The 27,767-nt window shown below is 45.3% G+C and overlaps 1 protein-coding gene and 1 non-coding gene across 3 annotated transcripts in view; one reads left to right on the top strand and one right to left on the bottom strand.

The window, feature by feature from the left end:
- DIS3L2 (DIS3 like 3'-5' exoribonuclease 2) overlaps positions 1-27,767 on the top strand; it is a 450,189-nt gene that overhangs the window by 160,634 nt on the left and 261,788 nt on the right. For both annotated transcript variants that reach the window (XM_029065889.2, XM_029065897.2), the window contains exon 6: positions 3,123-3,348. In XM_029065889.2, the coding sequence (XP_028921722.1) occupies positions 3,123-3,348 (226 nt within the window). The remainder of the gene's footprint in view (positions 1-3,122; positions 3,349-27,767) is intronic.
- LOC114816170 lies at positions 1,127-1,264 on the bottom strand. Its single transcript, XR_003763942.1, has one exon. It is a non-coding gene; the product is annotated as a small nucleolar RNA SNORA7 (small nucleolar RNA).

Genomic DNA, 27,767 nt, shown 5'->3' with positions numbered 1-27,767 from the left:
GTACTTAAGAAATGCCATCATTGTTATTTTTATTATTCCTATGTGCAGAGCACTGTACTAAGCACCTGGGAGAGGAGCAGCATGGCTTAGTGGATAGAGCCCGGTGCTGGGAGTCCGAAGATCCTGGGTTCTAGTCCGGGCTCTGCCCCTTGTCTGCTGTGTGACCTTGGGAAGTCACTTCACTTTCTCTGCTCAGTTACCTCACCTCTAAAATTGGGTTTAAGAGTGTTGAGTCCCATATAGGACATTGGCTGTGTGCAGTCTGATTAGCTTGTATCTATCTACCCCAGTGCTTAGTACAATGCCTGGCACATAGTAAGCGCTTAAAAAGTACCATAAAAAGGCAGAACAGAACAAAAAGAACAGAACTGTGTCTGTCTGACTCTCAGACCGTCTGCGTGTCGCTGTCTTTGTCTCTCTAACTGTGGATCTCAGCCTGCCTCCACCAGTGTTTCTGTTTCTTTTTCCGTGATGATGTTTACTATGTGCTTAAGAATAATAAAGATAATAATAATTGTGGATGTGTTAATGGTATTTAATGATTGCTTACAATGTGAGGGGCTCCGTTCTGAGCACTTGGGAGAGTACGCTATGGCAGTTGCTAGACATAGCCCATGCCCACAAGGAGATCACAGTCTAAACGGGGGAGACTTGTCTTAATGTTGGTATTTGTTAAGCGCTTACTATGTGCCAAGCACTGTTCTAAGCCCTGGGGTAGACACAAGGTAATGAGATTGTCCCACGTAGGGCTCACAGACTTCATCCCCATTTTACAGATGAGGTAACTGAGGCACAGAGAAGTGAAGTGACTTGCCCAAAGTCACACAGCTGACAAGTGGCAGACCTGGGACTAGAACTCATGACCTCTGACTCCCAAGCCCGGGCTCTTCCCACTGAGCCACGCTGCTTATGCTGTCGAGTCATCTCTGACCCATAGTGACGCCATGGACACATCTCTCCCAGAGCACCCCACTCTCCATCTGCAATCATGCTGGTAATGGATCCATAGAGCTTTCTTGGTAAAAATACAGAAATGATTTACCATTGCCTCCTTCCACGCAGTAACCTAGAGTCTCTGCCCTCGACTCTCTCCCATGCCGCTGCTGCCCAGCACAGGGGAGTTTTGACTGGTAGCAGATTGCCTGCCACTCACAAGCCACTGCCCAAGCTAGGAATGGAAAGGATATGCCTCTGCTTGACTCTCTCTCCCATAGTTGAGACTGGTAGAGTTTTGGAAACTCTCCAGGTGCGATCCTGAGAGGGGAGATGGGGGAAACAGATAATATATAAATAAGCAAATGAGGACTAAGTATTTAAGTCCTATGGGGCTAAGGGTAGGGTGAACATCAAGTGCCTAAAGGGTACAAGTGTGTAGGAGATGCAGAAGGGAGAGGAATAGGGGAAAAGGGGGCTGCCATGATAACTAATAAGAATGATACTAATAATAAAAAGGAAAGAGGAGAGAAGGAGCAGAGGAAAAGGGGGCTGCCATGGTATTTATAAGAATGATACTAATAATAAAAGGAAAGGAGGGGAGGAGGAGCTGAGAAGAGTTGGGAAGACCTGAGTCTCATAATCTTCTGCTACTGCCCAAGTCATGTTGCCTATCACCCCTGCCGTGGTCTGGACAATCAAAAGCCTATTGTCATGATCTGGATTCATTTACTCATTCAGTTGTATTTACTGAGCGCTTGTAGTGTGCAAAACACTGTTCTAAGCTCTTGGGAGAGTACAATACAACCAGACACTTTCCCTGCCCACAGGGAGCTCACAGTTTAGAGGAGGAATGAATGGATGGATCCCCAAAGCCCCCAGACACCATTCTATTTGCCTCTCACTCTCCTTCTCACTTTCTCTTTCTCTTCTCTACAGAATATCTCTGATCACACCTGTACCTCTCCCCCGACCCTGGCTTCCTCCTTTCTATCCCTGCTCTTCTGTCTGTCCTTGCTTTCTCTGCCCTTCTTTCCCCGTACCCCATATCTCTTGATGTAACTCATGCTTTCATTTTATTTCCCCCTCAGTCTCTTCTTATGCTGCCTTTTCTGCCTTTTCCACCCTGCCCCTGCCCCGTCTCACTTGGAGCTCTAAAATGTCAGCCCCTTTATTTTGGTTAGGGTAGGGTGACCTGAATCTGTTGAACAAAGTTAGTTGGGCCACTGTGGAGAATAGGGCGATGCCTTATTCCACATATTATATATATCATTGTCTTTGTCTTCTCTATTGTTTTTATTCTTTCATCTTATTTGTCTGTCTTCTATCCCCAACCTTATTCTTAGGTTGTGACCCCTTTGAGAGCTAGGGATTGGGTCTAATTGTCCTCTAGACTGTAAGCTCCTTTCATGCATTCAGTTGTATTTATTGAGCGCTTACTGTGTGCAGAGCACTGTTCTAAGCGCTTGGGAAAGTATGATATGGCAGTTAAGAGAGACAAGACATGTTTACCGATTCTGTTGTATTGTACTCCCCCAAGCGCACAGTAATTATCATCATTATTATTATGGTGTTTGTTAAGCACTTACTATATGCCAAGCACTGTTCTAAGCACTGGGGTAGATACAAGGTTATCAGGTTGTCCCACATGGGGCTTACCGTCTTAATCGCCATTTTCCAGATGAGGTAACTGAGGCACAGAGAAGTTAAGTGACTTGCCCAAAGTCACACAGCTGACAGGTGGCGGAGCTGGAACTAGAACCCACAGCTTCTGGCTCCCAAGCCCGTGCTCTTAAGTGCTCAATAAATACCATTGATGATGATTTGTGTATTTTCCCCAGTGTTTAATGGAGGGCTCTGCACAAAGTGAGTGTTTAATAATTGCCACTACTCCTCTTGTTCCTTCTGCTCCTCCTCCTTCTCCTCCTACTGAGCTGAACTACTCCTACTCCAACTGAAGAATCGAGTACCAGCCTTTCTTCCCTGAAGCGATAAGCTCCATAATGCAATCTCTCTGATTTGGGAAGTGGAGTGCCCATTTGCACTTCAACTCCCTCGACTTGCCCTGTGGCACTAGCTAGTGAACTGTGCATTTTTCCATAGAAGAAATAAATGGCAGAGAAAAAGCTGAGTTTTCATTTTTTCTGTCTAGAGACTTAACACACGTTTCCTCTTTTTGGTTTTTTCAGGTAATAAAAGCAGATGGCAGTGACAAAGAAACAGAAGTCGTAAATGACTCGGATGAGTTTTTGGGGACCTCTCTGCCTCAGCCGCCTGTCAGGAGCGATGCTGACAGTCCCGATGTTATTATAGAGGCTCAGTTCGATGACAGTGAAGCAGAGGACGGACAAGGGAGCTCGCAAAATGTGCTGTCTGATGGTATCAAGAAACTCTCCGTCGGCACCCCCGAAAAGGGTGAGTAGATCGGACGGTCACCTGATACCTTATTCTTGGAAACGTGTTCTTCAGGTATCGGAATCGTATTTTTGTGTGCGCCTGGACTAAATTACGTGCAGTGATAAGTTTCCCTCCCAGCCTCCAAATGAACATTTGGTAGAGGAAGGGGCATAATCGGACTCTTAGGTGCTGTCCTATGAAGAGGAGAGAAAGATGCAACCAATGGCCGGAGTCATCACCATGCCCCAGTGTGTTATAAAATATTGTTTGAGTTGGAAGCACTTCAGTAATGAGCCTGATTCCGCCCCATTGTTCCTGAAAATCCATGTAAAATCTGCCTTGAAAATTCTTGAGGGAATGTAGGAAAAACTATTTCATCCTTAATATAAGGGAGCCACAGATGATTGCGTTTTGTATGTTTGCACCATTTGTTCTGCCAATGATTGCTTCGCGGTTCCCTTTAAAGGGTCTACTGAAAGTATTCAGCGTGGGTGTATCTGATCATGTAAACAAATCTTCTGAGAAAGCTGGTGGGCGTTTCGAACTTATGGTCACTTTGAAAGCCTTTTGTGGTAGGATGCCTCTGTGCCTTGGCTCTCCTCTCTGTCATTGAGAGGAAAGGCCCATTTTCTCTGAGAAAAGACTCAGAGTAGTCAGAGTAGTCCCCTCCCTTGGGTGGGGGAAAAGGGCAGTGAGCAGGCATGTAGAGGGCAAGTTCTGACGATCACTCATCGCCACCACCACCACCGTCATCATCCTCCTCATCCTCGTCGTTAGCAGAGTGGGGAACTTGAGTGGAAGTAACAATTAAGAGGTCGGATTTTTCAGCCCTAAGAATCCTCAGGAGGTTTTAAAGCGGAGGGAAGCGATTCTCCAGCCAAATGTAGTCTTAAATGTGCAGGTTGAGAAATACTGACCTTCTGCTGGGAGCCAGACCAGACAGTGAACTTCACTATCTGGAAAGAAGTTCCCAATTAAGGGCTGGAAAAAAAGCCAGTAGATTAGTAAGGGAGGATGTTTAGCAGGCTCACCCTGTTACAGGTGCTAGTGAGAACACACCACTGACAAATTAGAGAAGACCGGAGGCGAAGTGGAAGTCCAGGAAATGTCTGAATAATGATTGCAATATTTATCCATCTCTGAACAAAAAAAGTAGTGAACAGAGCAGGAAAGCATTTGTTCATTTCTGGTGCCAACTACTATTCATTGGCGAATGAACACTGCAATTGGAAATGGCTCATGAATACGAACCTACCAGCTTGGTTTTCTTCCTTCGGACTACTGGGGAAGGGAGTACCCGGGCTCCGGATGAGTCCTTGTTCTCTATGGTTGCCAGACTTTTCTTTGTCCCAGATGGAGGTCGCACCATGATACCACTTTGGATTGCAGGGACGTCTTCCAGATGGCTTTCTGATGGATTATTGATCCCAGAGTTTCCTCCCCTGTGGATGGCACAGTCACTGAATTCCTTCCGGAAAAACATGCCCTAACCACCACTGATCGGATGATAGTCCTCCTCTAGGCTTTAAGGTCGTGATGGGCAGGAAACACGTCTGCCAACTCTGTGATAGCGTACTCTCCTGCGCACTTAGTACAGTGCTCTGCACACAGTAAATGCTCAGGAAATACGATTGACTGATGATAGGTTGTCCCTCCTGCTGCTTTGGGAACAATTTCAAACAGCTCTCAGTTGCCCTGCACCTTTTTGAAGCGAGGTGGGTTGTTGACTATTCTTGACAACGCTTCACTTGTCTGGAGTATTTAAACAGATGCCCTCACTTCTGCCACCATTCTTAGCTAAAATCTGGATCTCACTCTCATGGTGGCTTCACCTTACAGAGCGTATTTGAAATGTGTGAGAGGTAGTTCTTGCTTTCAGTTGCCTCCCATCAATCTGATTTTTTGCAATTACAGTACAATGCCCTGCACACAGTAAGCGCTCAATAAATACGATTGATCGATCGAATGACTGACTGATTGGTAACCTATTTATTGAGTCTCGAGTGAAGCAAATGCAATCTCTGTAAATCCAGCCCTTACATTTCTTGGGAGTGAATTTTCACTCTCTTTTTCTTCTCCTCTACAAAATATTTCTGGCCAAAGTTTAGTATCTGTGTATGGATCTGTGGGGCCTGTCATATACATTTCTCTTGATGAGACGCTGTGGAAAGAACCCAAGGCTGGGAGTCAGAGGACCTGAATTTTATTCACTGGCTTGCTGTGTGATCTTGGGCGAGTCACTTTCAGTGCCTGCTCTCCCTCCTGCTTAGGCTTTGAGCCCCAGATGGAACAGGACTCTGTCCAGCCTGATTATTTTTTTATCTCCCCTAGCACTTAGTACTGGGCTTGGCACATAGAAGTGCTAAGCAGATATTATTACTATGATGATGACGATCTATCAATTGCCAAATAAAGGATTTTTAAATACCAACTGTTTCCAGGGCCCAATGTCTGACTGGAAAGTACCTCATCACAGACTGGACAGATCAGTGAGATGGACACCGAACAATATAGCATGCACATTTGCTGGCAGAAGATGGGGAAAAAGATGGGACAGAGCCATTTACTGGCAGTGCTCTTGATTAGCATCGGCTGTTCTGTAATTTCACTCGGTCGAAATTCAGAAACGAAGAGGAAATGCTATGAGTAGAGGTTTTTTGCATTACTGTGGAGCAATAAGGAGAAGCTTTTGGAAATGGACATTTCAGTGTCTCTTCATTTCATCTGTAGATGATTTTATGAGCTACATTTGGACATCATTTCTTAACTGTATCATCTTGACTCTCTGATGTTAGTGACACCCATATTTCTCTCATAGTTGGGGTTGTGTTTTATTGGAGACACTTTGCCTCAATGAATGTGGATTAATTGATTGATTCATTGATTCAAATGCACACCTACTCACAGTTTCTCATTCTCCCGTCTCTTGCCGCCGATCATTATTATTAGCAATAGTATTTGTGAAGCACTTACTCTGTGCCAGGCACTGTACTAAACACTGGGGTAGAGTCAGGAAGATTGGGTTGGACACAGTCCCTGTCCCACGTAGGGCTCACAGTCTCAACCCCCATTTTACAGATCCGGTAACTGAAGCCCAGAGGAGTGAAGTGACTTGTCTAAGGTCACACAGCAGACAAGTGGCGGAGAACTCCCCTAATTCTTCATCTCTTCACCCTATTCTCCCTCTCTTCTGCAGCCATACCCCCCTACCAGTTTAATACTCACCCCATCCCCACTACCCCACTTATCTACACATTCTTATACTTAGGGCTTCCCCATCCATAATTTATTGTAATGTCTGTCTCCCCCTCTTAGACTCAAGGCCCCTGGGGGACAGGGATTGTGTTTCCTTCTGCTATTATATTATTCCAAGTCCTTAGTACACAGTAAGTGCTCAGTACTGAAGGATTGGTTGATATGTGAATTTAGAAACCTGGCCTCTTCAAGGGACACGAACTAATAGAGCTCACCACGTTGTCAAAGGAGTCATCTTGAGTAATATTAATATACGCCTATAATGTTCCAATATCCCAGTTTCCTCGATTGTGCAGAAGGAAGGACTAGCTGATTAGTGGCAGGTTCCAACACCCAAATCCAGTAGGCACTTGTTACAGACACTCTTCAGAAAGCCTTATTTGGCAGCTTAATGGGAAGGTGTAAGCTTCACTTCACCAATATTCACCCCCCCCCCCCCAAAACAGCTTGTAAATTATTTTTCTCTCTCTCATACATGCACCCACTCTTATCCCCAATCTGCCCTCGGTCATAGAAACACCTGGCATTAGTGTAACATAGTGGAAAGAGCCCAGGCCTGGAAGTCAGAGGACGTGGATTCTAATCCCAGTTCCGCCACTTGTCTGCTGTGGGACCTTGAGCAAGTCACTTAATTTCTCTGTGCCTCAGTTTCCTCATCTGTAAAATGGGAATTAAGACTGTGAACCCCATGTGGGACAGGGACTGTGTCCAACTTCATTCATTCATTCAATAGTATTTATTGAGCGCTTACTATGTGCAGAGCGCTGTACTAAGTGCTTGGAATGTACAAATCGGTAACAGATAGAGACAGTCCCTGTAGACGGGCTTACAGTCTAATCGGGGGAGACGGACAGACAAGAACAATGGCAATAAATAGAGTCAAGGGGAAGAACAACTCATTAAAACAATAGCAAATAAATAGAATCAAGGTGATGTACATCTCATTAGCAAAATAAACAGGGTAATGAAGATATATACAGTTGAGCGGATGAGTACAGTGCTGAGGGGATGGGACGGGATGGGGAAGGAGCAGAGGGAAAGGGGGGAAAGAGGGAAACTTGATTATCTTGTATCTACCCCAGCACTAAATACAGTGCCTGGCACAAAGTAAGCCCTTAACAAATACCACAGTTATCATTATTATTATCGTTAGTACTGTTGCTATATGGGAGGGTTTTTAAATGGAAGAATGGGCTAGACCTAGTAGAGTTCACAGCAATAGCTACCGCCGCCACCGGCCTTTTTGAGGTTCTAGAAGCCTTCATGCTGCAGGAACTTTTCTCATTCCCACCGGTGCAGTGGAAAGCAGGGTGGAGTGGGGTGGAGGGGAGCTGGTGACAGCCCTGAGCAGTGGGGGAGGGAAGGCAGTTTGCTCAGTTTGGGATCAACCCTCATTTGACACCTGCCTCTGCTTCTCCTAATCCCCACTCTGCTTTTCAGGTCCCCCACTCTGCTAATCCCTTCTAGTAGAAGGTGTATTATTACTCACACTACTAGAGAAGCATCTTGGCCCAGTGGATAGAGCATGGGCCTGGGAGTCAGAAGGATTCTAATCCTAGCTCCGCCAGTTGTCAGCTGTGTGATTTTGGGCAAGTCACTTCTCTGTGCCTCAGTTACCTCATCTGGAAAATGGGGATTAAGTCTTTGAGTCCCATGTGGGATAAGAACTGCGTCCAACCTGATTACCTGTATCTCCCTCAGCATGTACTGTAATGCCTGGCACATAGGAAGCACTTAACAAATACCGTAACTAAAAGCCAAGTGAATTGAAGATGAATCGCATATTGAAATTTGGTCACTCAGTGTGATTTCTTCACCTGTGTTGTTCCCTTGGATTACACATTCAAGCTGAACCTAGCATAGCCCATGATTTCCAGACTGGATTTGAGTAGGAAGCCAACTCACGAGAACATGGCAGACATTACGGAAAACTCATATCATCTTTCAAATGAAATTTAGCCCTGTTTTCTCCATTCTCAGTGGTACTGATGGTGCCTGGACTGTAGCAGCTGCTAAGGAAATTCTACTGCCCTGAGGGGCCATCAAGGTCCTGAGATGTCCCTCTAGACTGTAAAGTTGTTGTGGGGAGGGAGCACATCTACCAATTCTGTTGTGTTGTCCTCTCCCAAGCATTTAGGACAGTGCTCTGCACACAGTAAACACTCAAGAAATACGATTGATTGATTGAGATTACTCCATGCTAGTATGGCCGGTTGTGTTTGAATGTAGGCTGTCCAGTGTGATCCTCTGTCCGGAAGCTCCCCTCTAGACTGTAAGCTCTTTGTGGGTGGGAATTGTCAGTCAGTTGTATTTATTGAGCACTTACTGTGCACAGAGAACTGTACTAAGCGCTTGGGAGAGTACAATATAACAGACACATTCCCTGCCCACATGTGTCTGTTATATTGTACTCTCCCAAGCACTTAGTACAGTGCTCTAAGCACTCAATACATATGATTGATCGATTGATCATCAGATGGATCAAGTAGGATTGTGTAGTAAAGATGCTGCTATGAAAATTGTAATGGGACACCTGGACTCCTGTGTTAAAATAAGTGTCTTATTCCCACCAGGGAACTCTTCTGGCTCAACAGGAGATAAAGATCAAAAATGTTTAGAGAGATACATGCTTATCACCCAGAGGGAATCGTACATGAAGTGCTTGGCAATTTATATTAATATCTGTCTCCCCCTCTAGACTGTAAGCTCGCTGTGGGCAGAGAACATGTCTACCAACTCTGTTGTATTGTACTCTCCCAAGCACTCAGTACAGTGCTCTGCAGTTAGCACTCAATAAATACGATTGATAAAAATACTAGAGTGAACTCCTAAACTGGGGATTAAGACTGCAAGCACTATGTGGGACATGGATTGTGTCCAACCCGATTAGCTTTTATCTACCCCAACGTTCAGTTCAATGCCAGGTACAAAGTCAGCACTTAACAAATACCATTAAAAAAAAGACAGATCTTCCATCCTGAAGGAGAAAGCCCTTTGAGGCATAGAAAACCAGCCAAAATGTGCAGGTGTGATCATAATTATGGCTTTTGAGGAAGTAACCTCAAAATGCATGAAAGATGGAAGATCCTTGATATCTGATGGCAAGCAAGAAGGGAACCTCATCCTTAGACCTCTTCCCCAAATTTTCCCGGCATATATCAAACTCTGAGGAATCACCCAAGGACTTCAAAGATGCCCCCATAACTACCATCTGCAAGAACTGCCACTTGTCTGCTGTGGGTCCTTGGGCATATCGCTTAACTTTTCTGTGCCTCAGTTACCTCATCTGTAAAACGGGGATTAAGATGGTGAGCCCCATTTGGGACATGGGTTGTTTCCAACTTGATTAGCTTGTATGTATCCTAGTGCTTAGTAATAATAATAATTGTGGTATTTGGTAACCACTTAATGTGTGCCAGGCACTGTACTAAGCACAGGGGTGGATACAAGCAAGTCGTGTTGGACACAGTCCCTGTTCCATGTGGGGCTCACAATCTCAATCCCCATTTTACAGATGAGTTAACTGAGGCACAGAGAAGTTAAGTGACTTGACCAAGGCCACACAGCAGACAAGTGGCGGAGCCTGGATTAGAACCCATGACCTTCTGACCCCCAGGCCCGTGTTCTATCCACTAAGCCATGTTGCTCTTCTATGGGAAGTCCTACTGGGTAGAGCACAGGTCTGGTAGTCAGAATGACCTGGGTTCTAATCCTGGCTCCGCCAAGTATCTGCTGTGTGACCTTGGGCATGTCACTTAACTTCTCTGGGCCTCAATTCTCTCATCTGTAAAATGGGGATTAAGAATGTGAGCCCCATGGGGGACAGGGACTGAGTCCAACGTAATTAACATGTATCTAATACAGCGCTTAGAGCAGTGCTTGGCACAAGTACCATAATTATCAATTATTATTAAAACTGAAGACAACCCAAAGCCCACCCTTTTGCATAATTTTTGTAATTAGTAAGGGGAAGAGGATACCAAAAGACAAAACAGAAAGGAGGAGGAAAGAAGAGTGTGAAGAGGGCACTCATTTATTGCATCTGTTACTTCTTTTTCACTCTCCCCAGTGCTGTAAATTAACACCTTTCTATTGTCATATTCAAATCCTTTCTACTTCTCTTCCCCTTATCATGACAGGCTTATTAAATTAACTCCCCACCACAACACCTTTTTTGTTGTCAGGTTTCTCTGTTCTGTTTCTCTTCCTCCCCCACTCTCATTGCTTCAATTACTGGTACAAAAAATAATGTTTTATTACTGCCTCAAGAATTGGGTAGCGCAGTTATGTGGCGGAGATAATTCTGTGAGTAAACATGGGATGTATTCACGTATATAAATACCTAAATGGTGTCATAAATTACTTAAAATTTGAAGAAAAAAGCATCTTGGGAAAGTTAATGATTCCACGTACATTCAGAGAGCTTAGGTATTTTGAAATAGGCACTGTTGAAGAGGAGATAAGGATTATAGACAAAGAGAATGAGGTGAAGCAAAGAAAAGGAAAATGTCATTTAGCTGTCAAGGGAAAACCTTCTGACCGTGAGAACCGTTAGATTAGTGAGTTGGCAGAGGGCCAGGAAGGCGACTCCGAAGGCCATCTTTGATCAATCCCTTGGGACAACACCCAGAGAAACTTCGCCGTTTTCTTCATCCTGCCAAGGGGTCGTAGGAGTTTGAGAAATCGACAGTTTCTTTTTGCATATGAAAAAGCGTTCTTCTTCAATTTAGCATTAACAGAAAAGTCCCTAGTGGGCAGCTCTGGATTCTGGAGCGCTCTGGGTGTCTGAACAGTAGCTGCATGTGGACAGCTTCAGCTTAAGCACATTGTTACCCTGTCTTGAGCCTTGAGCCGTAGGTCAAAAAGGCAAGTGAGGACTAAACAGACGGTTCTGTCCTTCCCCTTCCCAGAGGGCTGCTTTGAATCAGTTGCCAAAAGGAAACACAGCCATCATTCGGATTGTTGAGGAGGAGGCCCTGATTCAGAAGGGCATGCAAATTCAAAAAAAGGACCAAGCACTGTAACCGTACTCATCTACAGGTGGTGGCTTCTCCTTTGATATCGATCCAGTTTCTTGGAATGGCGATAGAGCGAAGCGGTGAGTTTAGGAGCGTTATATGGACCATTGTCTTTCCTGTTTGAGAGCGACGCTTTGGACGATGGGATAATCTAGGTTTCTGGGCGAAGCCCATAGGAACGATGGATGACCAGCCATCTTTTCCGCCCTGTGCGTCTGTGAAACCGACCTTTGAGTTTGTTGTTGTAGCTGTTGCTTCTGGCTTTCCTGAGAGCTGCATTATGTCATTGCTCCACACACACAAAAAAATTCATCCTCCCCCCGCCCTTTCCTCTGCCTCCCCATCGCCCCCACTCCCTCCCTCTACGCCCCTCCCCACCCCACAGCACTTGTGTGTATATATATATATGCATATTTATAATTCTATTTATTTCATTAATGTGCATACATCTTTAAGTCTGCTTATTTTTATTGATGCTATTGATGCCTGTTTACTTGTTTAGATGTCTGTCTTGCCCCTTCTAGACTGTGAGCCCGTTGTGGGCAAGGATAGAGAAGCATTGTGGCTTAGTGGAAAGAGCACGGGCTTGGGACTCAGAGGTTGTGGGTTCTAATCCCAGCTCCTCCATTTATCAGCTGTGTGACTCTGGACAAGTCACTTCACTTCCCTGGGCCTCAGCTCATTTGTAAAATGAGGATTAAGACTGTGAGCCCCACATGGGACACCTTGTATCTACCCCCAGCGCTTAGAACAGTGTTTGGCACATAGTAAGTGCTTTAACAAATGCCATCATTATTATTATTATCATCTCTATATTACTGAATTGTACTTTCCAAGTGCTTAGGACAGTGCTAGGCACACAGTAATAATAATAATGTTGGTATTTGTTGAGCGCTTCCTATGTGCCGAGCACTGTTCTAAGCGCTGGGGTAGACACAGGGGAATCAGGATGTCCCACGTGGGGCTCACAGTCTTAATCCCCATTTTACAGGTGAGGTAACTGAGGCACAGAGAAGTGAAGTGACTTGCCCACAGTCACACAGCTGACAAGTGGCAGAGCTGGTAAGTGCTTAATAAATACAAATGAATGAATGGTGCTGTTCACAAATCGGTTTGTTCCTGGGACTACTGAGTATTCCAAAGCTACACCACGTTGCTTCCAATTGTGCTTCCGGGTGCCTTTATAGGATTTGCCCTGCTCACCCAGTTTAGGCACTTCAGCTCAGGTTCAGCAGCTGCTCTACTTAAGGAGGACTGAGGAAATAGAATACGTTATCCTCCTTCCATGTCTTGCCCAGTGGAGTAGTATTTCAGAAAATCTTGATTCGGTACTGATGGAGACCTCATCATTGCAGACTTTTTCCTCGTATCTCCACGGGATGGACCCGTGGCTTCGGCTTCCTCTACGATAACCTCCCTCCAGGGGTCCGGGGACAGGAAGTGGGTGGGCCTCCGAAAATCACAGTGACACTTGATGCAATTGTTTAATCTTTCAAATAGGAAGTTTGAGGGGGTGAGAAAGAGAAAGTGGTCCGGAAGGGACTAACCCAGTCAATTTCCCTCATGGAGCTCTCTGCAGCCCATTAACCATTTGGGTCGTACTGTTCCACACTTCCCCTTAGCTTCAGCCTACTGGTAATTGCTGGATCTTTCTCTGTCTGCTGTCCTTGTTATCTTTGGATGAAACTGCTGATGCCTGTTGATTAAAGGTGGTGAAGTCTTTTCACAGAATTTCTAGTCAGAGGTTTCCTGAAGCTGCCATATGTAGTTTTCTTTTCAATGGTACTTGTTAATTGCCTACTTTGGGTTAAACACTGTTCTAAGAGGAAGGGTAGGTGCAAATTAGTTCGGTCGGGCACAGTCCCTGTCCCACACTGGGCTCACAGTCTAGGTAGGGGAACAGAGATCCCCATTTTACAGTTGAGGAAACTGAGACCCAGAGACTAATAATTGTGGTATTTGTTAAGCTTACTACGTTATGGGAAGTGTACAAAGCTCTGGGATGGATACTAACAAATTGAGTTGGACACAGTCCCTGTCCCACGTGGGGCTCAATCCCCATTTTACAGATGAGGTAACTGAGGCCCAGAGAAATGAAGTGCATTGCCCAAGATCACACAGCAAACAAGTGGCAGAGCCAGGATGAGAACCCATGACTCTCTGATTGCTAGGCCCGTGACTTGCCCAGGGTCACACGGCAAACAGTTGGCAGAGCCAGGATTGAGAACCCAGGTCATTTTGACTCCCAGGCCCATGTTCTCCCCACGAGGCCACACTGCTTCTCACTTTCTTTATTTTACCTGCTTCAACTTCGCTTGGGGTCATGCGTCAGTGACTTGGTCAACGCTGGCTGTTCTGCTCTGGCCATGGTAAGGGACCTGGTGCTTGGATTTGTGGCACTCTGAAATAAATTCCCCTAAATGCTCTAGAATGGCATTCTCCCTCTTTAACCTTCTCTCCTCTTGCTCCTCTAGAAATATGGCTTGGGTTTAAGGTAAAATGTATGTGGCAAAACCAAGTCTTTTATCAGTTTAGAGTGATGGGGGTGAACTACTGCTCAGGTGTGGTTTCAGAGTAAACATCATTAAAGGAAATTCCCCCACTTGGATAAGCTGGTAGTTATCTCTTATGAAATGTCTTAATTAGGTCTCATTCCGAACCTCCCGAATTACTGAATGCACCAAGCCATTTCCGCACATCGCACCCAAGGGAAATAGGTATATTTCCCCAAAACACCCTTAGGAAATGGTTTATGATAAGGAAAAAGAAGTTTTCCTCGGATAGGGCTGAGCTGATTCACTGCTTTCCAACCAGGGAAACGGCAGGAGAAAATAGCAGATTGAGGCTTTCTTGGCTTCAAAGTCATCAGAGGTGTGTGGTTCGGGTTGTGGTAGGAATAGTGAAGTACTGATTTGAGTGTTACCTGTCTGAAAACCCATGATCTTGTTTCCATTTTTCCATCGTTATTGTTGTTATTATTATTCCGGTTTAGATCATTTGTTGCTTTTGCCCGGGTTTTGAGAAGTATGAACATTTCAAATTTTCATTAAAATTTATTCAGGTCCATTATATGAATGCCTTCCACTCGCTAGCCCTTGGCCAACCTAGGAACGGAATGAGTATGCCTCTGCTCGACTCTCCCTCCCGTAGCCGAGACTGGTAGAGTACTGGAAACTCTCCGGGTGCGATCCTGAGAGCGGTACAGCTGCCTCTACCACCCATTAAATGACCAGTTGTGTCATTTATCACCTCCTGGCCCCTTCTCCAATTTTCTGAGTGATTTTAAAGCTTTTTTCTCCTTTTATCTCTCCTCTTCCCCCCAATAATGATCCCCGGAGATTTCAGTATCCATGTGGACAACAAGGCGTAGTGGATAGAGCATGGACCTGGGAGTCAGAAGGTCATGGGTTCTAATCCTGGCTCTGTTACTTGTCTGCCATGTGGCCTTGGGCAAGACAGTTCACTTCTCAGTTACCTCATCTGTAAAATGGGGATTGAGATTGTGAGCCCCTCATGGGTCAGGGACTGTGTCCAACCCAATTTGCTTATAATAATAATAATGTTGGTATTTGTTAAGCGCTCACTATGTGCAGAGCACTGTTCTAAGCTCTGGGGTACATACAGGGTCATCAGATTGTCTCACGTAGGCTCACAGTTAATCCCCATTTTACAGATGAGGTAACTGAGGCACAGAGAAGTTAAGTGACTCTCCCACAGCCACACAGCTGACAAGTGGTGGTGCCGAGATTCGAACCCATGACCTCTGACTCCCAAGCCTGGGTTCTTTTCCCTGAGCCACACGGCTTATCTCCACCCCAGCGCTTAGTATAGTGCCTGGCTCATAGTAAGTGCTTAACAAATACCATAATAATAATAATTATTATTATTATTATTTTTGATGATCCCCGAGCTGCTAACTTTCCTCTCACTCCTCTATTCTGCCGACTTCCCGCTCCACCCTCTCACCACCTTGATTGGAACACATGCTGGATCTCAACCTCTCTAATCATTGATCCTTTTCTAATCTCATCAGAGAAGAAGCATGGGTAAGGGATCGGTGGCGAGACAGACCTCTTTCTCCAAGGACATCCACGATTTCTTTCTTGCCGAATCCAATGGACTTTACTGCCTTGGATGCTGGGAGTCGTTCCCTTTTCCAGAAAGCACTAACACCAATTGAAACTGTTCTTCGTGGGTGTTCCTATCTCTCTTGTTGATCTTTCTCAAGCTCTTTCACAGGCACCTCCTCTACTACTGTGTATGTCTCCTACTGTGTTTATCTCACCAAGCTCTGTTCTGCGTTCCTGGCTCCTTTTAATCTGCTCTCACTCCCTTGACCAGCACAACAGCTCCCGTGACTTCAACTGCCTCTTGTCTGCAGATGACTCCCAAATCTACCTTGTTCATCACGACCTCTTTCCTTCTCTCCAGGCTTGCATTTCTTCCTGCTTTGAGGGTATCTCTTCTTGGATGTCCTAACGCCACCACACCGTCGTTCCCAAATGCTCTTCTCTCTCCAACTTTCTCACCGGGGTGATACCACCACCGTCCTCCCCATGTACTAAGCATAACCTTGACTTTATCCTTGACTCCTCACTCTCTTTCAACGCCCATATTCAGTCTGTCTCTAAATACTGCACTGGTTCTTCCCCTAAAACATTTCAAGAACCGCCCCTTCAGCCAAACAACAGGACCACATTCACCATGCCCCCTCCTACCTCACCTCGCTTCTCTCCTTCTACAACCCAGCCTGCACACTTCGCTCCTCTAATGCCAACTTTCTCACTGAACTTCAGTCTTGTCTATCTCGCCACTGACCTCTTGACCACATTCAGCCTCTGGCCTGAAATACCCTCCTTCTTCATAGATGACAGACACTTTTCCCCCCATCAAAGCCTTACTGAAGGCACATCTCCTCCAAGAGGCCTTCCCTGACTAAGCCCTTCTTTCCTTTTCTTCCCCTCCCTTCTGTGTCACTCTGACTTGCTCCCTTCGTTCATTCCCCACCCACCCCAATCCCACAGCACTTATGTACATATCTATAATTTCATTTAAGTACATTAATGTCTGCCTCCTCCTCTAGATTGCAAGCTCCTCAGGGACAGGGAATGTGTCTGTTATTATTGTACTCTCCCAAGTGCTTAATACAGTGCTCTACACTCAGTAAGCACTCAATAAATATGGTTTACTGACTGACTGGTCCAGGCTCTTTGCATATCTTCACTTGACTACTCCACCAGTCTCCTTACTGATTTCCCCGACTCATTTTATATCAATTTCTTCACTTCACACTCACTGCCCTGATGGTTTTTGTCAAACATAGTTCTTGCCACATCTTCCCACTCTATAAACCTCCAGTGATTGCCCATTTTTTTCCACATCAACAGAAGCTGCTCACCATTTGCTTGAAGACACTCAGCCGGCTTGCCTCCCACCTATTTCTCCACTCTCTTCTCTCACTGTACCCCTACTCACACGCTTCATTCCTCTCTCAACTAACCCACTCTCTTTGCCCTGCTCTCATCTCTTTGGCTGCCTCTTGTGCATACCCTGCCCCTGCCTTCTCCCTCCCTTTCCCACTGTTTAGTTTGATTGGTTGGTTGATTATGGTACTTGTTAAGCACTTACTATGTGTCAAACACTGTTTTACGCCCCGGAAAAGGTACAAGTGAATTATAGAGTCCCTGTCCAGCAAAGGACTCACAGTCTAAGTAGGAGAGAGAACAGGAATCCCTGTTTTATAGCTGAGGGAACTGAGGCATGGAGAAATGAAGTGACTTACCTAAGGCCACCCGGCAAGCAACTTGGCAGAGCTGGGATTAGAACTCAGGTCCTTCTGACTTCTGGGACTGTGTTACCTCCACTAGGCCACACTGCTTTATATCATTGTTCTCCCCATCTACCGAGTCCCTTTAAAATCATATATCTTTTGTGAGGCCTTCTCTGATTAATTTCTAATCTCCCCACCATATATTCTCCCTAGTCACTTTGGCACTTCTGTTCCATATAGTCAGTGAATTTAGGCACCTAACTTTACAGTGTGTTACTTCCTCCTCTATTTATTTTAGTGCCTGTCTTCCCCTCTAGGTTGTAAATCCGTTGACAGCAGGTATCGGTCAACTAATTCTATTGTTTCTCCCAAGCCCTTAATATAGAGCTCTGCCCACAGTAGATGTTCAATAAATTATTCTGTTTGCCTGATTTCAGTGAAATGATTGGTATTAGTGAATGGAGCATCTACCCTTTCATCCTTTAATGGCCTTTCATACTGGGTAACCAGATTTCCGGTTTGTGAGACTCAAACCTGCCAGAAATATGGTGAGCAAATATGCCTCCACTTTTCCTTCCGTGGCAAATGTGAACATTTCTAGGGTGTTTTAACCCCTTTTATGGAATTTGGGGTTGTATAAATTTCAATGCTTCCAAAGGTATTGACAGTTGTGTTAGTGGTTTGGAAGTATTTTGAATTGTCTAAATGTTAGGCTGTCACCTAACTTTCATCACTCAAAATCTGGCAATTGAACCAATCAATCAGTGGTATTCATTGTGTGCTTGCCGTATGCCGAGCACTGTACTAAGTGCTTGGGAGAGTTAAGTACAACAAAGTTGGTTGTCATGTTCCCTGCCCACAAGGAGCTTACAGTCAGTCATTCAATAGTATTTATTGAGCGCTTACTATGTGCAGAGCACTGTACTAAGCGCTTGGAATGTACAAATCGGCAACAGATAGAGACAGTTCCTACCCTTTGATGGGCTTACAGTCTAATCGGGGGAGACAGACAAGAACAATGGCAATAAACAGAATGAAGGGGAAGAGCATCTCATTAAAACAATAGCAAATAAATAGAATCAAGGTGATGTACATCTCATTAACAAAATAAATAGGGTAATGAAGACATATACAGTTGAGCGGACGAGTACAGTGCTGAGGGGATGGGACGGGAGAGGGGGAAGAGCGGGGGTGGGGGGGAGAGGGTTTAGCTGCGGAGAGGTGAAGTGGGGGCAGAGGGAGCAGAAGGAAAAGGGGAGCTCAGTCTGGGAAGACCTCTTGGAGGAGGTGATTTTTAAGTAAGGTTTTGAAGAGGGGAAGAGAATCAGTTTGGCAGAGGTGAGGAGGGAGGGCATTCCAGGACCGTGGGAGGACGTGGCCCAGGGGTCGACGGCGGGACAGGCGAGAACGGGACGGTGAGGAGGTGGGCAGCAGAGGAGCGGAGCGTGCGGGGTGGGCAGTAGAAAGAGAGAAGGGAGGAGAGGTAGGAAGGGGCAAGGTGATGGAGAGCCTTGAAGCCTAGAGTGAGGAGTTCTTAGGGCTCCTTGGGAATCTGGGGTTCCATGGCTATTACTCTCCACTCAGCTTTGCTGCCATTAACCTGAAAAAATGCATTCTTTATTCTTTGATGAGTCAAATTCAGTTGATTTAATAAGTCTCCTATTATGTGTAACTCCTGTTACCGTATTCAGAAATCACTATTAAGTGAACTCCACTTTGCTGCTCAGCCGTCCCTCCTCTCAACTTCCCCATCACCATGATAAAATTAGCATCTTCCCTATAACTGAAGCCCACAACTTGTTGCCATCCCTGACTCCTCACTGTCATTCTACTTTCATATTGTCTCCTAATATCCACTGATTCTTCCTCAGAATGGCCTGCTCTATGATCTTGGGCAAGTCACTTCATTCTTTATTCCTCAGTTACCTCGTCTGTAAAATGAGGATTAAGACTGTGAGCCCCTTGTGGGATGACCTGATTACCTTGTATCTACCCCATCTCCATGATAAAGTCAGCATCCTCCCTATAAATGAAGCCCACAACTTGTTGCCATCCCCGACTCCTCACTGTCATTCTGCTTTGTCACCGTCTCCTCCTAAAATCCACCGATTTTTCCTCTAGTTCAAGCATTCACAATAGTGTAATCTTGAGAAACACTTAGTACAGTGCTCTGCATACAGTAAATGCTCAATAAATGCCATTGATCGATTAAAATGACAACGGCTTTTCTCTGGCCTCTCTGCCACCACTAGCCTTTTCCCTCTATAATACTGCCTGGAACATCTTTCGGTAACATTCTTCAGTGAACATGCCCTGTCTGCTCAAAGCACTCTGAAGGTTGTCTTTTTTCCTCTGCATCAACAAACTCTTACCATTGCCTTCAAGGCCAACTCTCTCTCTACTGTACGTAGCGACTCTCCCCCTCACCTAATTCCCTGCTCTCATTCTTTGCTTCCCCTAAGTCCTAACTGAACCTAGATTTTGCCTCATCCATCTCCAAATCCACCAGCCCTCATCCCCCTTCCCTTCCAACCTTCAGAGCCCTCCGAAACACCGCCTTCGCCAGCAAGCCTTCCCAGATTAAATACGAGCACCACAAATTCATTCATTCATTCATTCAATAGTATTTATTGAGCACTTACTATGTGCAGAGCACTGTACTAAGCGCTTGGAATGTACAAATCGGTAACAGAGACAGTCCCTACCCTTTGATGGGCTTACAGTCTAATCGACTTTAATCATAACCCCTCAGCTTCTCCTAGCCCTTATGCATTTATTTATTACCATGCAGTGGATTGTGTATTTGATTGAATATTCATTCGTTTTTTTTCATTAGAATGGTTCCAGATATTTTTAGGCCTGCCTCCCTCAGTGTGCAAGTTCATTCTGAACAGGGATGTGTCTTGTGCTTTTGCTATAATAATAATAACAATGATGATGGTGGCATTTGTTAAGCGCATGATGATGATGGTATTTGTTTAGCGCTTATTATGTGCCAAGCACTGTTCTAAGCGCTAGGGTAGATACAAGGTAATCAGATTTTCCCACATGGGGCTCACACTTTTAATCCCCATTTTGCAGATGAGGTAACTGAGGCCCAGAGAAGTGAAGTGACTTGCCCAAGGTCATACAGCAGACAGATGACAGAGTCAGGATTAGAACCCACATCCTCTGACTCCCAAGCCTGGGCTCTTGCCACTAGGTCATGCTGCTTCTCAAGGGAAATTTCCCCAGGATCGAGTCTAGAACACTGCAATCTGTCGGCTCTCCATCACCACCACCACTCCTCTTTCTGAGCTCCCCGCTCATCCTCCTTAGCCGTCCGTGTGAAGGCTTCAGAATCAGATATGGAAGGATTCAATTGGGTCAAATCCCTTGTCAACCTGTGCCAGCTGTCTGGGTTTATTTCTTAAGGCTTTTTTGCAATCCAGGTTTTAAATATCTTGAAGGGCTGCCTCTACTGCTTTTTTTCGAGGTTTCCCATACTTCCCAGCCTAACAAGCTATTGTGAGGATCGGTTTTCCCGCCATTCAACCCAAGTGTACCGTTCCTCCTTTCCACCCTCCAGCTCCCTATGCTATCTCTTTGGAGGACACCTAAATAATAACGTAAACAATTCCCCTCCTGCCTGGGGGAGTCTCAGAGTGTAAGTACTTGAAGGCACGGCGGCGTCTTCCCCATCCCGCTTTTAGTTGTTAACTCAGCCAAGCCACACACGGCTCCTTTCTTGGAGTCCACCCTTGAATCCTTTTCATTGCTTTGCTCCAAGTTTATTTCAGCTGTTTGAGATTTGTCCTCCTCATGTGTGATTGGTTCTATGAAACTCCAGACAGTTAGACTAAACCAGCGTCTCACCTGTTTCATAACGCCAGTCCAGGCCCTCTCTCCACGGCCCTGCGGTCTTATCAGACTCGAGCCAATTACACATCCCCCCGGGGTCTCTTCTTCCTCATCAGAAGCAGTGAATCATCCCCATTTATATAACCTGGCTACATTACCCCTATTTGCATTTAGAGATTGTTTCCCTATTTATGAGAGGCAATCTTATGTCAAAACTCCTTAAAACATCAACTCCTTGGTAATGGTGCAGTGTTCTGCTTCCCAGGAGACCCATCGCCTCCCCGATGAGATGCCATCTGTAAACATCAGTTTGTTCCTCTCCTTCAAGCTGTTTTTCTGCGCTCTTGCTCCAAGCAGTAGCTCTTTACTCTGCTGCTCATTTTGTATCCGAGCAATAGAAGTGAAAAATGCGCCTATCTGTATGGAGTAAGAGCATTCCTGAGCCCTTCTCTTTCCTTTGTCCCCAAGCAGGCTCCCATTTGCATTATCAGCTGCTGCTCTTGTGGGTGTCCAGCAAGGTGAAAGGGAAATAATGAAGATGTCGTCGTCGTGTCAGAGAGGAAGGGAGGCCTTACAACAACTCAATCCTAGAATTGGAACATCCCTGAGCTCGAATGGCCTCTGAAAGGTCATCTGGTCAGGTCCTCTGTTTCCAGACAGACAGTACAGCTGGATGCCTAGTTTGTTTATAAAAAAATCCTGGGATTGGAGTTTACAGGCTAGCTTTATGTATCTTCCAGGGTTTAATCATTTTTACAATCAAAACATCCTTCCTTATGTCCTTGAGGTTTTTCTTGCCCATTTCCTTCTGTTCTTTCCTCCGTGGAAAGCAATAACATTCTTTCATTCAGTCAGTCAGTCATATTTATTGAGCACTTGCTGCGTGCAGAGCACTGAACTAAGCACTTGGGAGAATATAGTACAACAATAGACAGCATTCCTTACCCACAATGACACTACAGTCTTGGGGGGAGACAGACATTAATATAAATGAATTACAGATATGATAATGATGATGATGGTATTTGGTAAGCGCTTACTATGTGCCAAGCACTGTTCTAAGCACTGGGAAGGATACAAGGTGATCAGGTTGTCCCACGTGGAGCTCACAGTTTTAATCCCCCTTTTACAGATGAGGGAAATGAGGCATAGAGAAGTTAAGTGGCTTGCACAAAATCACATAGCTGACAAGTGGCGGAGCCAGGATTTGAACTCATGACCGCTGACTCCCAGGCCTGGGCTCTTTCCATTGAGCCACGCTGCTTCTCTGTGTACCTAAGTGCTGAAAGGCTGGGAGGGGGAATAGAAAAAGGGAGCAAGTCAGGGCAATGCAGAAGGGAGTGGGAGAGCGAAAAATGGGGGGCATTTAGAGAAGCAGTGTGGCTCAGTGGAAAGAGCCCGGGCTTGGGAGTCAGAGGTAATGGATTTGAATCCCGACTCTGCCACTTGTCAGCTGTGGGACTGTGGGCAAGTCACTTCACTTCTCTGGGCCTCAGTTACCTCCTCTGTCAAATGGAGATGAAGACTGTGAGCCTCACGTGGGACAACCTGATTACCTTGTATCTCCCCCAGTGCTTAGAACAGTGCTCTGCACATAGTAAGCGCTTAACGAATACCAACATTATTATTTAGTCTGGATAGGCCTTTCGGAGGAGATATGCCCTCAGTAAGGCTTTGAAGGTGGGGATAGTAATTGTCTGTCGGATTTGAGAAGGGAAGGAGTTCCAGGACAGAAGCATGACATGGGCGAGGGGTAGGCGGTGAGATAGATGAGGTACAGTGAAATGGTTAGCATTAGAGGAGTGAAGTGTGTGGACTGGGTTGTAGTAGGAAAGTAGTGAGGTGGGAGGGGCCAAGGTAATTGAATGCTTTAAAGTCAATGGTGAGGCGTTTTGTTTGATTGCGAGGAGGATGGGCAACCACTGGGGTTTTTTGGGGAAACATATCCTGAGTATTTCTGTAGAAGACTGATCTGGGCAGCAGAGTCAAGTATGGACTGGCGTGGAGAGAGACAAGAGGCTGGGAGGTCAGCAAGGAGTTTGATGAAATAATCCAGGCGGGCTATGGTGAGTGATTGTATTAATACAGTAGCAGTTTGGATGGAGAGGAAAGGGGGAACTTTAGCTATGTTGTGAAGGTGGGACCCACAGGATCTAGTGATGGATTGAATATGTGGGTTGAATGAGAGAGAGGAGTTAAGGGTAACTCCAAGGTTATGGGCTTGTGAGAAGCAGCGTGGCTCAGTGGAAAGAGCCTGGGCTTTGGAGTCAGGGGTCATGAGTTCGACTCCCGGCTCTGCCATTTGTCAGCTGTGTGACTGTGGGCAAGTCATTTCACTTCTCTGTGCCTCAGTTCCCTCATCTGAAAAATTGTGATTAAAAGTGTGTGAGCCCCACGTGGGACAACCTGATGACCCTGTATCTCCCCCAGCCCTTAGAACAGTGCTCGGCACCTAGTAAGCGCTTAACAAATACCAACATTATTATTATTATTAGAGGAAGGATGGTGGTGGTGTCTACAGTGATGGGAAAGTCAGGAGGAGAACAGGGTTTGGGTGGGAAGTAAGGAGTTCTGCTTTGGACATGTTAAGCTTCAGGTGACGGGAGGACATCCAAGTAGAGATGCCTTGAAGGCAGTAGGAAATGCAAGACTGGAGAGAGGGAGAGAGATCAAGGGAGGAGATGTAAATTTGGGTATCATCTGCATAGAGATGGTAGTGGAAGCCATGGGAACGAATGAGTTCTCCAAGGAAGTGGGTATAGGTGGAGAATAGAAAAGGATTTAGAACTGAACCTTGAGGGATGGATCCCCACAATTAGGGGGTGGGAAGCAGAGGAGGAGCCAGGAACCACCTTATAACAATCTTCTTTTACTCCAAGATGTCACCCATCAGAATCAGATTATTGTATCGAATCTAAAAAATCCCATTCTTTTATCCTTTATTCATTGATTCCATTTCCATGTCTTCTTTTCTTTTTTTAAAAAAAAAATTTGTTCAGTGCTTGCTACATGTCAAACATTGTTCTAAGCTCTGGGGTGGATACAAATGAATTAGTTTGGACACAGTTCCTGTCCCACATGGGGCCAACTGTCTAAGTAGGAGGGAGAACAGAACTGAGGCACAGAGAAGTGAAGTGACTTGTCCGAGGGCACACAGCAAGCAATTGGCAGGGCTGGGATTAGAACCCAGGTCCTCTGCCTCCCAGCCTCGAGCTCTTTCCTCTAAGTCAGGCCGCTTCTCTCAGATTAATTATTTTTGTTCCTCTTTCCAGAGCCTTTCTTCAGTCAACTAGTCATATTTGTTGAACACTTACTGTGGGCAAGGCACTGTACTAAGAACTTGGGAGAGTTCAGTATAACGGAGTTGGTAGACATGTCCCCTGCCCACAGTGAGCTATCAGTCTAAAGGAGGAAACAGACATTGATATAAATAAATTACAGACATCTATGTAAGTGCTATGAGGCTGGGGGAGGGGTGAATAAAGAGTGCAAATCCAGGTACTAGGACGAAATTCAAGTGCACGTGCAATTCTCTTAATTTTTCCACCTATCTTTTCAGTTGAAGAGGCCTAAATTGCGTACCACAAAACCAAGTGAAGACTGGCTCATACACTTAAGTGCATGTCACACACCTTTTAATATATTCCAGGAACACGTACATTTTTGAATAATACAGCACTGTGGATTCCTTTTCACCTGGTTAGCCTCATTTCAGTCAGTCAATCGCATTTATTGAGTGCTTACTGTGTGCAGAGCACTGTATTAAGCGCATAGGAAAGCACAATACGGTAATAAAGAGAGACAGTCCCTGCCCACAACAAGCTCACAGTCTAAAGGGAGGGAGGGAGGCATCAATACAAATAGACATCAATATACTGTTTGCAGAGCACTGTACCAAGCACTTGGGAGAATAGAGAAGCAGCACGGCTCAGTGGAAAGCGCCCGGGCTTGAGAGTCAGAGGTCATGGGTTGGAATCCCAGCTCTGCCACTGTCAGCCGTGTAACTGTGGGCAAGTCACTTAACTTCTCTGTGCCTCAGTTACCTCATCTGTAAAATGGAGATTAACTGTGAGCCTCACGTGGGACAACGTGATTACCCTGTATCTACCCCAGTGCTTAGTACAGTGCTCTGCACATAGTAAGAGCTTAACAAATACCAACATTATTATTATTGTATCATAGCAATAAACAGACACATTCCCTGCCCATGGCAAGCTTACAGTTTAGCGGTGGAGACTTAAATGTAAATAAATAAATTACAGATATAATAAATTGCGTATATGCATTTACACTGAAATCCTGTTCAGCTCCACTTGTGCCTAGTCAGTTATTTCCCAATTCATATTGTATAAATTGTTATCTTTATGCATATCACTTGGTACTTATCCAATCCATCAAGCGCAGAGAGATTAAGGTAAAAGGGAAAGAAAATATGAGGATAGCATGGAAGCATCTCCAGACCCGCTACAGAAGAGAATGAGGAAGCAGCGTGGCCTAGTGAAAAGAGCATGAGCCTCGGAGTCAGAGGACCTGAGTTTTAATCCTGGCTCCACCACTTGACTGCTGTGTAACCTTGGGGCCGTGAGTTAACTTTCTGTGCTTCAGTTATCTGGAAAATGGAGAATAAAACTGTGAGCCCCACAGAGAAGCAGCATGACAGAGTGGGTAGAGCACGGGCCTGGAAGTGAGAAGGTCATGGCTTCTAATCCCGGTTCCGCCACTTGTCTGCTGTATGACTTTGAGCAAGGCACTTCACTTCTCTGGGCCTCAGTTACCTCAGCTGTAAAATGGGGATTGAGATTGTGAGCCCCACGTGGGACAGGGGCTATGTCCAACCCAATTTACTTACATCCACCCCAGCGCTTAGTACAGTGCCTGGCACATAGTAAGCACTTAACAGATACCACGATCATCATCCTCATCATGTGGGATATGGACTGTTTCCAATTTTGTATGTATCCTAGCACTCACTACAGTGCCAGACATCTGGTAAGTGCTTAACAAATACCATTAAAAAATCAATCAGTCATATTTATCAAGCACTTACTGTGTGCAGAGCCCTGAACTAAGCACTTGGGAAAGTACAATAAAACAGAATTAGCAGACATGATCCCTTCCCTTCTGGATGTTACCTTATTTTTGTCAACAATTTTGGTAGCCTTCAAGAACTCTTTAAATTCCCAAGCACCTCCCTGTCTTCAACCTAATAACATGTACAGGTCAAAAATAGACTCATTTCCACTCACCCAATCAAGTATTAGAATATAGAGTAAAAAAGATAATGGCTAATCTGTTCTTCAAGTACCTTAGGCCAAACTGTGAGGATTGAAGCGTCCAGGTTTTAGGTGTTCCTCAACATTTCCTTTCCTGTTTGACTTGGGCCTTTCTTCTCTCATCACGGGTGATTCTCCCCCATTTTATACAAAAGTTTATCTGTAATTAGAAAAGAGGGAGGTCTATCAATTTAGTCGTCCTTCATATTTGAATGTGTTCCTGGATTTTATCCGCCTGGATCGTGTGGCTCTAAAGACCCGCCCACAACTGCCAACCTCTTCCACACTGCCCATGTGCAATTTGTCCTTGGTAGAGCTGGTTGTCGGTTGGCATTCGGCACGGTTTTTGGTTGTTCTCGTTACTGTCATGTCCTTCTTGAAGGACTTATTCAACGAGGACAACCCCTCTGGGGAATGCTTTGTGCCTGGCTGGTCTGTTGGCTGCTGATGTTTCCCAGCAGTTCGGTGATAAATCTCCCATCATTCCTCTATTGTGTGGCTGGAGGAGTAGCAGAGGCAGCGGAAAAGTGAAGAGAGCAGGTGGGTTGGGTATCGAGACCTGGGTTCTAGGTTTACTTCTGCCTGGTATGTGAAATTGGACCAGTTGCTTAACCTCTCTGGCCCTGAGATTCCTCAAATATAAAATGTGGATGGGATACCTATTCCCGCTACCGTGCGGCTCAGTGGAAATCTGGGCTTGGGAGTCAGAGGACATGGGTTCGAATCCCAGCTCTGCCACTTATCAGCTGTGTGACTGTGGTCAAGTCACTTAACTTCTCTGTGCCTCAGTTACCTCATCTGTAAAATGGGGATTAACTGTGAGCCTCACGTGGGTCAACCTGATTACCCTGTATCTACCCCAGTGCTTAGAACAGTGCTCTGCACATAGTAAGCACTTAACAAATGCCAACATCATCATTATCATTATTATTATTACCCCGTACATTGTGAGCCCCCTGTGAGTCGGGGATGGGGTTTGATCTGATTACCCTGTGCTTACCATACCACCTAGCACAGAAAACGCCTTTGGTGAATGCCATACAGAAATAAGACGAAGTAAATGCAGACAAAGAAAACTTTGAAGCCTCAGCCATCTTTTTTTAGCCTCCTGATCGATCAATCTTTTGAGGAACTGGTATTTGCCCTGGGCAGCCCCTTGTCATCATTTAAGACTTTTTTTTTTATTACCTTTAAAGTCTCTCTGATAAAGCTACGTCCCTTTTCTTTTTTTTTTTTCTTCCTTTGTACTTTTTGGATTTAGTCCCCAAACAATTGTGTTTT

The sequence above is a fragment of the Ornithorhynchus anatinus genome, chromosome 1 (assembly GCF_004115215.2).
Source record: "Ornithorhynchus anatinus isolate Pmale09 chromosome 1, mOrnAna1.pri.v4, whole genome shotgun sequence".
In the NCBI taxonomy this organism is placed as follows: domain Eukaryota; kingdom Metazoa; phylum Chordata; class Mammalia; order Monotremata; family Ornithorhynchidae; genus Ornithorhynchus; species Ornithorhynchus anatinus.
This window is presented reverse-complemented; position numbering and strand designations above follow the sequence as displayed.